The 13,337-nt window shown below is 40.6% G+C and overlaps 1 protein-coding gene across 4 annotated transcripts in view; it reads left to right on the top strand.

The window, feature by feature from the left end:
• Window positions 1-13,337, top strand: part of LOC138622445 (myosin-10-like) — a 58,670-nt gene that overhangs the window by 30,780 nt on the left and 14,553 nt on the right. For all 4 annotated transcript variants that reach the window (XM_069701257.1, XM_069701255.1, XM_069701256.1 and 1 more), the window contains exons 6-16: window positions 673-702; window positions 3,564-3,656; window positions 5,167-5,230; window positions 6,130-6,228; window positions 7,412-7,555; window positions 7,702-7,797; window positions 8,421-8,539; window positions 9,160-9,312; window positions 9,464-9,637; window positions 9,719-9,892; window positions 12,891-13,005. In XM_069701257.1, coding sequence (XP_069557358.1) covers window positions 673-702; window positions 3,564-3,656; window positions 5,167-5,230; window positions 6,130-6,228; window positions 7,412-7,555; window positions 7,702-7,797; window positions 8,421-8,539; window positions 9,160-9,312; window positions 9,464-9,637; window positions 9,719-9,892; window positions 12,891-13,005 — 1,261 coding nt within the window. The remainder of the gene's footprint in view (window positions 1-672; window positions 703-3,563; window positions 3,657-5,166; window positions 5,231-6,129; window positions 6,229-7,411; window positions 7,556-7,701; window positions 7,798-8,420; window positions 8,540-9,159; window positions 9,313-9,463; window positions 9,638-9,718; window positions 9,893-12,890; window positions 13,006-13,337) is intronic.

Raw genomic sequence — 13,337 nt, 5'->3', positions numbered from 1 at the left:
TCGAGCCCCAGAAAAGTGGGCTGTTGTCTGACACTCTGACCTAACGTCTAACGGCCACAGCGACAGTACCACAAGATGCTCCTTGCATGCTGTGATTGCTGACTTGTTGGCTATAGATGGGGAACATATTGGCAGCGACATCAACAGCAGATCAATCTCGACCACTCAGACCACGAAAAGCCGCTTTCCCAGTCAAGCACAAGCAACATGAGCCTGCGCGTGAAAGTGTAGATAGCGAGCGATCTTTCGATCGGTGATTGGTATCAGCCGATACTGCTTCAAATGATCAGTGATCCGCCCCAACAATCCTGATTGTTGGGGCACCCTCGGCTGTTTCCTTGTTTAAAGTCATCATGAGAAGCAAAGCTAATGGCTAATAGCTTCACATTCAGTATTTCTTCCATGTATTTTAAAATTGTAAAATTAAAAATGTGCTTAGCTTAGTTTTGATAATCAGCTGTGGAAAAATAGTGCATTAATTAACAGCTAATCTAATAGATGTAAATGTAGCTTGATGGGTCACTGGTAATGCTTCATGCCATCCAATGCCACTCTGCGAGGGTGTAAGCCCGGCTGGGCCAAGTGTGCATTGGTGTTCTGTTTCCTGTGGCTTGTTTCTGAAATAAGCGCTTCAGGTTTTAACACTTGCATTTGTTTATCCATAACAAACAGCCCGAATCTCCCAAAGCATTCAAACTACAGGCAAGTGTATCTCCCGCTTTCTCTAAAAGACGAGTGTGTGGTCCGTCGTGATGTGTGTGTATATTTGCATGCCCTCCTCTCTAAATCTCTGCTGCTTCCGTAATGATATTGACAGACTAATCTAAGCTTCTTTCTGTATGAGGTATTTGTTTGTGCTGGCTCAGTCTTCTCACATGATTATTTGAAACCCAGTGAATCTGCCATTAAACCAGCAGGCTCATGATAATAAAACACTTTGTTTTATCAGTTGGGTTCAGGTTTATTAGAACCGTCGGAGATTGAGATGTTTTATTAGAAACACGTCAGTCAAATACCTGCTATTAAAACTGTTCATTGAGTGCAAGTGGATCATGAACAAACTCTGTGTAGCCTTACTGTGTTGTTCTCATTATGAATTGACTTAGTATTCATAAAGAGCAGTGGGAACATCAGACCACAGCCGCACTAAACATCTCTCCTCAAGCTTACATTTTTTTTATATATTTTACTGCAGACATAGGTGTAAAATTGAGATACTAAAGGTGGTGGAAGGTGATGAAATCTTTGACATATTTCTGCATGTTCTTTAAATGCATGTTTGTAATTTGAAGAGCTTTTTATTGATGTTATTGAAGATTTATAGCCTCACTTGGATTTTCAGATTTTAATTTACGATGTTTTGTTCCAGGTGAGTTTAGGTAACACGCCTGAGCCTCTGCTGACACTATTGAATTCACTGCAGTTCCTTCTAATGTTTCTCATGCTCACTACAAAACTCGATATTTTCTGGCTCACCTCATCTCTGCCTGATTTGTCCAGTAGCTATTTGTCTTTCTCCGGTAAACCAATACCTGATGTGTTTCTGCCATCTGTAAATCTAATAACTATAAAAGCAGAGGGAGTCTTATGAGTCCTTTAACCCGCAGCTTTGAGCACACACAATCTGAGTAAATGCCTGGTTGATATGCTGTGTTTCAGTAGCTGAGAGTGAGGAGCTGTAACTCAGTGCCTCAGCGCTCTCCTGCCAGAGTGCACCATCCACGGTGACCTCCTTAATGCTGCTTTCCCCTCTGCGTTGCATTACAGCTGCCTCTGAGCACAGGCCAGAGGAATGTGGAGCCAGGGATTGAGGGGGAGCAAAGATACTGGGCAGAAGAGGAGATTGGAAAGGAGTGAAAAGGGGGGAGAAGTAGTAAAGTGGTAAAGCAGACCAGAAGGGAGCAGACTTTCATAATTCTCTCAATGAGTAACACAAATAGGAATGCCATTTATGCAGGTTTCTGTATTATTCTATATCGTTCAGAATCTAAAAGATAACAGGAAAACGTGTCGGAGGAAAGAGTTACTCCCTACTTCAGGGGTCAGTAAAAACCTATTTCTCCTGAAAGATGCTTACATTTAGTTATCAACACATTTAGACAGACAGAGCAGACTGTACAAATACTGAATGCTACATGAAGCAGGATCACATATCATTTTTGTACAAAGCTGCTGCATATTGTATTTCCATGTGTGGCCCATATGTCTGGCCAGGAACATTAAACTCTGTATTTGGACCTCCACCAAAGCTCTGCGTTCTCAGTCAGAAAATATCTTGTTCTGAACCTTGTTTCCATGTTGTTTCTCATTGTCTTGTCGGTGGAGCTGAGTCGTTGCTTTCATACGGGCCAAGAAACTTGTGAAAGATGACCCCAGAAGTAGCTTTGTTGTTCCACTGTTGGCCCGATTATATTCACACTTTTAATTAATATGTTCTCTTTGTGGGTACAAGTGTACTCGTTAATATGTAGTTAAGGGATTAGATTATAGCCATTTGATCAGAAGGTTCAAATATTTATAGTGCACAGTTATTGAAACCAATACTTACTAATCTGTTTTGTTCTTTCTGTTATACTCTTTCCTGGCTTTACCTCTGCTATGAACTAAAGTATTAGTATTGTCTCTTTAAAGTATTATTATTGGATGACACAAGTAGTGTTACAGACAGGAAATGAGGAGAGAGATGCAACAAGGGTTCGAGACAGCCAAGAGTTGAACCGTGACAATTGCAGTTATGTGGTATGCATGTTAACAATAATGGCTACGGGGCGCCTGTTTTCTCAGAATAAATTTAAGAAGGGGTACAGGTAATCCCATATTTATTTTTGATGGCCATTACTACAGCAGCAGCAGGATGCCTGGCAGCAAGTCAGAGTTCAGGCTAAACTTAACACAAGGCAGCCAAAGTCCAGAGGAGTATCCTCAGTCAAGCCAAGGCAGGGTCTGACTTGTGGTAGAGGTTATTTTTGTACAGCCAGTGCCCTGGATAGAGTCAGATTGGGTCATGTTCTGGAGAATTGAGGGTTTCGGAGGCCACAGGGAATGTCCCAATCGGCTATATCAACCAGGGGTTTTAGATTTGGGAGGAAGCCATCATTACCATGGCGTTGGTACAATTTTCAGGGTATATCATCTTAACCAGAGAATGTGCAGGCCAGAAAAAGCTTCTCACTCAACCCAAACTAACCACCCGCTGTAGGGCGTGTGGCAGAACACTCTGGCTGTAGTGCCTTTGTGGATTCACGAGTTGTCAAACTGTTTGGTTGTCTTGGCTCCTCAAGCTTGTCGAGTTCCCTCGACAAAAATCACATTGTACGGCAGTTGACTCAAGTAAAGCCAGCAGAGCCGTGATGAATGGCTGGCTGTCTGAAAGATCGGTTTAACATATTGACTACATTTTCCTCAGTTACAAAGAATGGATGTTGCCTTGCCAGCTCGTGTATGTTCTGGCAGACACGGAACAATATCATAAATACTGATTAAAAAAATGGTACATTACGTAGTAGCAGGCGTTAGAGGTGTTTGAAAGCTAGCTGGCTTTTTACCTCTGTCTTTCTCCACAGGGTGAGCTGGAGAAGCAGCTCCTGCAAGCCAACCCCATCCTCGAATCTTTTGGCAATGCCAAGACAGTGAAAAATGACAACTCATCTCGCTTTGTGAGTTTACTGTTTCTGTTTAAATTATCATTATCTTCATTTAAACATGTGGACAGATTGTTTCCAGAAGGGAAACAGATTCACATCAGCTCCACTTTGACTTTTGGGGCAGTTTACAGATGTGTATGAAGAAATGTTCATAATCCTAACATAACTATAAAACACACATGGTTATATTTTAAGCGCACCATAAAGACTGTATTTTTACAGTATTTTTTCATGTTGAACATCTTTAGTAGGTGATGTTTGGTGGAAATTATATTGTTTATGTTTTTTTTTTCAAGGTTCAATATATAAAAGTGCTAACTTTATGTATCATTAGAAGTTATGACCTACTGTGAGGTAAACTAATTTGCTTTCTTTTGGGATCAAATTAAAAGTAAAATACAAAAAAATGCAAAAAACCTCATTTAGTTAAATGATAAATACTATTATAATATCTGTACAGTGAAGATGGAGCTACAACTACATGCCGGTTACCTTAGTTTTGAAAGCCTGAAAAATAAATCCACCTACTAGAACTTCTTAAATTCTTAGTCAAGTCACCAACAGGAAGTTACTGATCCCTGCCCAAGAAATAGTTCGGCACATAACCCCTGTAAAACTACAACGTGCCATTTTGTGAGCTTTTGTTGGGTCAATAGGTGGATTTTGTGACGTTTGGACAAAACCAGGCTCCTTAGTCCCCCCCCCGTGTTCTTCATATTGACCCTACTGAGATGAGAGTAGTATCAATCATCTCATCTAACTCTTACCAAATAGTGAATAAGCATATTTCACAAGATGTCACTTCTTCAATGCTTCTTTTGGTGCTTTTTAATTTCAATTAACTTTAATTTAATAAAAATAGCAATGTTGTTCATAGGTCTTATCTCAAAAGCGTTTATTATAAAATCCTCTACTTCTAACAGTATGTTATCTCTGATCATGTTGAAATGATCACATTCTGATGAGTTACAGTAAAGACAATTATTCTCGCTCTCGTCATTCAACAGTTCTTCTTTGTGACTAACACACCAGGTGGTCAGAGTTAGGCTCCATGGTGCTGAGGTCCGCATGAATCACCGGCTGTCTCAGATCAGAAAGAGTGCATACCAGTAGACAGATGGGCACACGTGTTCACACATGCTTACACACATTCGCTGTCCGGAAACCACAGACATGCCTGAGATTCTTTCTGACCTGTTAACCTGGCATTTCCTAATATAGGCATTTTGTTATTCACTGCGTTTCTGTCATCTGCAAGAATCCACAAGGTGCTATTTAAAACGCAGCTGTGGGAGAAGAAAATAGAGAGATGACAGGTGCACACACAAACACACACACACACACACACACACACACACACACACACACACACACACACACACACACACACACACACACACACACACACACACACACACACACACACACACACACACACACACACACACGGGCATCAGGCTTTCTGATTAGCGTGTGAAGTTCAGCAACTGTTAACATAAATATGTGTATTGTTTTCCTGCAGGGGAAGTTCATCAGGATCAACTTTGACGTCACAGGCTACATTGTTGGGGCCAATATCGAAACCTGTATCCTCATTACTGGGAGAGACTGAAGGAGTAGAGGAAGGAATCAGTGTTTAATACTGAGTTTAGAAAGCAACACTAAGGGTGTACAACTCACCACAGCTTATGCTGAGCCACAAGAATGCAATCGAAGCGCTGCATGTTCCCCAGACGAAGCCAAAGGGCACTGAGCTGTAAAGAAAGTACGTTTTTCATTATTTTTCCTCATTTTTATTTACTTTTAATTTCTAGTGAGGAAATGGACAAAACTCTTTGTTTGTTTTAACAGAAAAGAGTAAAGATTTGATTTCCTACTAATTTGTAGGGTTCAGCTAGCATTGAGGATTTTAACCTCACCCCAACCGGTCGAGGCAGATGGCCACCCACCTCTGAGCCCGGTTCTGTCGGAGGTTTCTTCCTGTTAAGAGGGAGTTTTTCCTTCTCTCTGTTGGAGGTTTTTCTCCCTTAAAGAGGAGTATTTTTTTCCCTCCTAGCTTATGTGGGAATTGTTGTAACGTCTTGTTGTAAGGACTTTAATGTGTAAAGTGTCATGAAATAACCTATGTTGTGATTTGGCGCTATATAAATAAAATTGAAATTGAAATTGAATTGAATTGAATTGAATTGAATTGAATTGAATTGAATTGAATTGAATTGAATTGAATTGAATTGAATTGAATTGAATTGAATTGAATTGAATTGAATTGAATTGAATAGGTTTGATTAGTGATGCATTTCATGAGAATTCTTATTTCATAATTATATTTGCTAATATTTATGTAAACAATTGCCAAAAAGGGCCTCAGTACAACATTTCCAGTCAAAGTGTATTTGGCAAAATTGAGCTATCTTCCCTCATTAGTGGAAGTTTGGCAGAAATATGGATTATGCTTTCCTTGTCAGTCCTTAACTTTCTCTCTCAGATCTTCTGGAGAAGTCGAGAGCCATCAGACAGGCCAAAGATGAGCGGACCTTTCACATTTTCTACCGCCTGCTGGCAGGAGCTGGAGAGCATCTTCGAAGTGAGTGTCTGACCACTGCTATAATAGGAGCAGTGAGTGAGTGATTTCATATGTGTGATAATTAGCTTCAGGCAAAGAGCAGAGCTGGTTTGAATCAGAACACGCACGAGCACATTGCTTCATGATGATGCAGAAGATGTTTAGGCACCAACAGGTCCACACTTTACAACATATTTCTCCTATGAACTAGTGAATTTAAAAGCTCCTCAATCCCTCGATCACTTACACCATCACTCTATGGGCTGTTTCTTACAGCTGGCACAAAGAAAGCGTCTTTGCTAGTTTCAGATGGACACAGTTGTCATTTTCCAGTACAGTGCCTGCGTTATTTAAAAAGCAAATATACTTTTGCCCATCTGAGCGTCCGTCGGTGTGTTGGTCTTAAACTGAGGTGTGTTCAGGTGCATTGTTGGTGTTTTGCTATCTTGAAGCAGCAGAAATCAACTGCGTGACCAAAAACCTGGTCTGAAATTAACGGTACAGAATTTTACTGTTAATTTAAGGGTGTGTTATTAACACAGTATTATGTGCCTAATAGTGTGAGTGCACAACATGTATATGCTCTGCTTCATACACACACGGAGACATGCAGCATGTAAAAAGTTAAATATAAAAAAATTGCAACGTGAAAGATTATTACTGTACGTCAATCTGAGCACAAGCAAATCTGTTTCCTCTGCAGAGAAACTCTCTTTATTACTACCTATTAAACCCACCCTTATAAAAACAATTTGCCAAGGTGAAAGCACCCCGGTCTCATCAAAGAAAAGGGAGATGATGATTAGATTACCCGCCATTAAACTAGCAAAAGTAATTTGGACACACCTAAAATGCACTTCCACCATGCGCTTCAGACTGTGCACTGAAATCATTAAATTATTGTCGTTTGTCCCTTGAATTGTCTTTAGTGAAAATTTATGTTACCACATACACATACCTCGCAGTAATCTGAGTATTTTCTGACTATGTCACTGTAAAAGTTAAGTTTAGATTGTTTAAATTGTTTCTTTTGTTGTGCTACCAGGAAGTGTACACTGCAAAGATCCAAGCGTGCAACAAAGTACATACAAACTACAAAAACAAACAGCAAAACCTAAAATCACAAAGGAGATATTGATTAAAAATACTATTAAAATAACAGAACACTTAATAAACAAGCTTTGTATTTCCTTTGTTTCTTAAGCGGACCTGCTCCTCGAAGGCTTTAACAACTACCGTTTCCTGTCAAATGGTAACATCCCCATCCCAGGCCAGCAGGACAAGGACAATTTCCAGGAGACAATGGACGCCATGCACATCATGAGCTTCTCCCACGACGAGATTGTCTGTGAGTACTAGATCCAGATGTGCCCAAAAACTAAAGTCCACTCTCCTTCTTTCCCTTTCATTTTTTTCCCCCTCTTTTGTGTTTTAACATGACTGAATTCTCCCCCTGGGCAACAGTAAAGTTTTATCTTGTCCTGTCCTTGTCAGGCATGCTGAAGGTGGTCTCTGCAGTGCTGCAGTTTGGAAACGTCATTTTTAAAAAGGAGAGAAACACCGATCAAGCCTCCATGCCTGAGAACACCGGTAAACACATCCAGTTAGAGTAAACAACTTCCAGTCTGCTCATATCCACAAATTACACAATCACACTTTTTTCTCATTCACTCTGAGTGCAAGCTTTATGAGAAACATCATTGCACTGAAGTTATATTACATTAGTCTTTATATAGAAATGGTCATAATGTTTGGATCATATGAGCTCCATAATTGAATTCTTCTACAATCCTGGCTACACTGTAGTCACATACAGTAGCTATCAGTATAAGAAAGAAGTCAAATTAAATGCATATTATAGCAAGCATCATTAAATCAGCTGTCTCAGGGTCAGATACATTCAAAATAATGATTCTAGTCTTTTTAAGAACTCACTTAAAGAAAGCAATTAACTCATTTTGTGGTCTCAGTCCAGGCTGGATATACAGAATGTGGTGAGTCATATATCCTGGATTGTTTAAACAGTTACACAGCATTTACCGAATTTTCCCACTGTGGGATTAATAAAGTCAAATCTAATCATTGTTTTCAGAGTTTATTATTTGGACATTGTTAAATTTACAATCTGAAGATAGTTACAAATGCAAATCTCAAGCCGTGTTCCAAAACCTGATGTCATATACTGTATATATGTCCTGGTGTGTTTACATTAGCTGCACAGAAGCTCTGCCACCTGCTTGGAATGAATGTTATGGAGTTTACCCGAGCTATCCTTAGTCCAAGGATCAAAGTGGGACGAGACTATGTGCAGAAGGCGCAGACCAAAGAACAGGTAAGACATCAGCTCATCAGTTCAGATCAATTAATCTGCAGATTGTATTATAGATTGGTCCTTAAAATACCCAAAAAGTGACACATACCTGTTAGAAATGTCTAAAACTCAAGCTGATTATTTCAAACAGCTTGTTTTGTTTGTTCAACAGTCTAAAACCCATAAATGAGCAGCAACGCCGCCACAAGTGGAACCTGGGAATGTTTTATATTCTTGATTGAATTTTTTTTTTAAATCTTTATCAGTTTAGTTGAATTTAATATCTTTCAACTAATCAATTGTTTCTCAGTGATTATGTTTAGTTATGTATATTTTTCAGCTGTTAAACCTGAACCTGAAAAAGTTTAACCCCACCTGGTGCTTAAATCTGTCTTTCTGTTTAGACTACACTTAATTTTTGCAAATCCATAACACATGTTTGGACAGGTCATCTGCACCATCTGGCTAATGGATTGTCTTAATTGTAGCCCGCTGTCTGACGTCATACCGAGATAAATCCACAAAACTCCAGACTAAAACTGACTGTTTAAATTCTTTACCGTGTCTCACCAAGCGATGTTTTATTAGTAGTGTCTTTCATGCTAGTCTCTGTGGTTTTTGGACTTTGTGTTTCACCTCAGGCCGACTTTGCTGTTGAAGCCCTGGCCAAGGCGACGTATGAGCGCCTGTTCCGCTGGCTGGTCCACCGCATCAACAAGGCCCTGGACAGGACCAAACGGCAGGGGGCGTCTTTCATCGGCATCCTGGACATCGCTGGCTTTGAGATCTTTGAGGTGCTGATGGTGGTGTTTCAATGCTAACAAACACTTTTCCACAAAATATGCATCCTTTTGTATGTGCATAAAGACAAGCCATCACATTTAAACACTGAACTGGAGAATATTTCACCATTAAGCTGACTCCTGCTTTTCGTTTTGCTTCCAGCTGAACTCCTTTGAGCAGCTGTGCATCAACTACACCAATGAGAAGCTGCAGCAGCTCTTCAACCACACCATGTTCATCCTGGAGCAGGAGGAGTACCAGAGGGAGGGCATCGAGTGGAGCTTCATCGATTTTGGCCTCGACCTGCAGCCCTGCATCGACCTGATCGAGAGACCGGTCGGTGCACTCTGTCAGTATGTCTGCATGCGTGTCTGCTTATGAATATACCGTGTTTAACGAAATGTTAATGCCTTTCAGACGAATCCGCCCGGCATCCTCGCTTTGCTGGACGAGGAGTGCTGGTTTCCAAAAGCCACCGACAAGACATTTGTGGACAAAGTGCTGCAGGAGCAGGGCACACACACCAAGTTTCAGAAGCCACGTCAGCTCAAGGACAAAGCTGACTTCTGCATCATCCACTACGCTGGGAAGGTATGTATATAAGGCCAGTCAGGGTGTCTCTTTGGAGAAAACTGTACGAGGGTTGACCAATAAGTTCAGAGACTACTGCTCATGTGCGCGCATGGAGCAAAGCACCATGACGTGGACAGATCGGGAGAAAGATATAACCCTAATCAGTAACTGGTACAAATTTCGTCGCTTCATCATCACCAGTTCCTGAGTTACACACATTTTTGTGAGCAGTGGACCGGGTGCGTCTGCGATTTTTCCATGGACATGACCAGAGGGCACACATGAGATTGTGGATCAAATTCTGGAAATCTTTAACGGAGACCGTTACAAAAAATGCATCCGGAGGGCTGGAACAATGAAGCAATGAGCCTGGAGAGGTGTTCTGAGTTACATTCACATTTCAAGAGGGGCAGAACGTCACCGTTCAAAACTGAAAAAAGTGCATCAGGTCAGGCGCACAACCAGATGGGTTTTCTTTGACATTGGCGGGGCTGTGTGCCATGAATTACTTCTAGGAGGGCCGGAGTGAAACCATGGAGATCTGCTGTGATGTTCTGAGGCGTCTGATTAAAAACGTTGAGTTCAAATGACCTAAACTGTGGCGATGCCCTTGGGTTCTCCAACATGACCCGCTCAGAGTCCAATGAAAACACACAAGTTTCTCGCCCACAACAACACAATCATAGATCCTCACCACTCCTACTCACCAGATTCGGCTCCGTGCGACTTCTCTCTGTTCCCGCAGAAATTTTTCACAAACTTTGATGTTCGCTCTCTGCTAAAGTTTCAGGTGCGTTAAACATCCCAGACGCACTCCGTCCACAGCTCACTGATGATCAAGCAACGAAATTTGTACCAGGTACTCTCTGTCCTGCTCCGTGTACGTCAAAGTTTCAACTTATTGATCAACCCTCGTATTTTACAAGTCTCAGAAGGCAAAAGTTGAAATGAAAGCCATAAAAAAAAAAAAGCAGCATCTTTTTTTGAAAAACATTATTTGTGCCCCCTCATAGCCTTAGATTCTTCCGCGTTTTCCTTATGCAACAACTTTGCTTCTGGCCCGTGTTTCTCGGTGGCACAGACTTAGCTCCTCTGACTGCTCAGTTAACCAGGTCACCGCATAAAAACAATAGCCCAGTTGTCGTACTGCCGCTGCAGGAAACCCACATCTGGTTCACATTAGTGTGCGAGGTTGAGTCTTTGATGCCTTGCGGTTACATAACGAAGGTTTTCAACTTTCACCTCCGTGTGGTGGTCTGCCGTCTGCAAGGAGAAAACGATACTCCACATTCCTGAGAGGGCGCTTGTCAGTCATCGCGTGAAATCTGATACCAACCCTGGACTTCGATTAGGCTTACCTGTCTCCTGCGCCTCTGTTGCACGTGTATATGAACACTGTGAAGATTGGCAGCTAGCCGTGTCTAAACATCAGTCCGGGACGTGATCCTTATTGTCACATATCAGATTCAGACAGATATTTATCATCCAGCATTCAAGACTGGATCCAGGATTAAATTTGAACTTCACCAAATAAATTCTGCGTGACAGAGTGATACTGAAGAGGAAAATGAGTGCAAACATTGTGAGTTTGCTTTTGCAGGATTTTGATGAAGCCCAGATGGAGATCTCACATTCTTCCTCTCAGGTTGCTGACCGTGTCAATTACTTATTATGCTCTCCTCTAATCCAACACTCTTCATAGGATGTCAGATGTTGGAAAAACACATACGAGTCATCATCATGTTTCAACCCAATACACTGGTTCCCTAAAGTCCTGACTGTGCTGCCAGTCAAATACAATGTGCAAATAATATAAAGCACTTATTTTAACCCTTGAGGTATAATCAAACCTGTCATGTCAGTATTGTATGGAGTTATTTCATGCAACTAGCTGAACTTTTTACCACTCATATGGACCGGGATAACACATACAGCACATCTGGTGCTGACTGTAAGTTTAAACATCTGCTGAGTGGTATTTTGAAACAGAATTATCACCAGATCTAGCTGTCACTTAAGATGTACTACACAGACTGTTGCAGACAGGTGAAGCAACAGACCTGAGGCAGTTAATCAAAGACTGAAAGCTAGTCCTCTGAAGGTGTACTCTGAGAGTCTTTTATTTTATGTGTTTCATTTAGGGTGTAACAGTAAAGAAAGGGAGGAGAATGGATTGAATATATCAAAGTTTGTACAAATGAAATCTGATTCTGTGCTGAGTTGATTTGATTTTCTGCTGTCAGGTTGCCAAACTTTATGGAACCAAATTATAACCAGATTGTATGAAGGTGTTATTTTCCTGTTTGGGTTTTAAGTGCTGCCATAATAGTATTCATTTTCAACATTTTTTGTGATTTTTTTTTTTCATCACCTACATTCAACAAAAATATAAATGCAACACTTGTTTTCGCTCCCATTTTTAATGACTTGAAGTAAAAGATCTAAGTCCCCTTCTGTGTAAAGCAAAGTGTTTATTTCTCTCAAGTTTTGTTCACAAATTAATTCAAATCTGTGTTAGTAAACCAATATTCAGCAACTTCGCACAGCCATTGAAGACAAGTGGCATTCAACAGGCCACAGTCAACAACCTGATCAACTTTATGTAAAGGAGATGTGTCACACGAGGCAAATGGTGGTCTGACTTGATTCCCCCCCCCACCCCACCCAGAAGAAAATACAGACCTGTAGCTATATGTGAAATTGTGCCTAATAATAAAAAAAAATTCAAGATAAAACTGCATATTTTAGAGCATTTATTACGACCTGTCCAAGACTCACCTGTGCAATAATCATACTGTTAAATCACAAATTTCTACAAATTTGTAAACAAAAATTGAGAGAAATAAAACCCTTTAGATCTTTTTACTTGAACTGAAATGGGAGTGAAAACAAAAGTGTTGCGACAATGTTTTTTAGAGTGTAATTTAATTTGCGATTTTTGAAGGGAATAAAACCACAGTATAACATGTTGTTGTGAAACTGTTCAAGTTATAATAATAAATCAGTGTTTCTTCAGGTGGACTATAAAGCTGATGAATGGCTGATGAAGAACATGGATCCTCTGAATGACAACGTAGCCACGCTGCTGCACCAGTCAACTGACAAATTTGTGGCCGAGCTCTGGAAAGACGGTGAGTCATGCAACAATTTTCTTGTTCAGCAGCAACTCGTTAAGCTTTCAACTGTGCAAAAGTAAATTGATATGTATGAGTTTTTATCTCATAAAGCGTATTATGAATTCAATGAATCTCCCATGTAATGAAGGGAAATGCTTTCTGATTTATCTAATGTGGGATGAGGTTTGCCAGCAAAATCATGCAGTGGAAGTGAAGAAGAACACAACCAGGACACTCTTCTGTCAGAGCTGAATGACAAATGTATTACTCATACTGGGTATTCTCTTCGAGTAGTGACCTTCTTAATGTTTCAATCAGATGGTAACCATAGCCCTTATTATCATTAT

This window comes from Brachyistius frenatus, unplaced genomic scaffold, assembly GCF_029030835.1.
Source record: "Brachyistius frenatus isolate BFR_SWC_R1_liver_20210118 unplaced genomic scaffold, ASM2903083v1 Contig_36, whole genome shotgun sequence".
Classification (NCBI taxonomy): domain Eukaryota; kingdom Metazoa; phylum Chordata; class Actinopteri; family Embiotocidae; genus Brachyistius; species Brachyistius frenatus.
The sequence above is the reverse complement of the archived record's forward strand: the minus strand, read 5'-3'. Positions and strand labels throughout refer to the sequence as shown.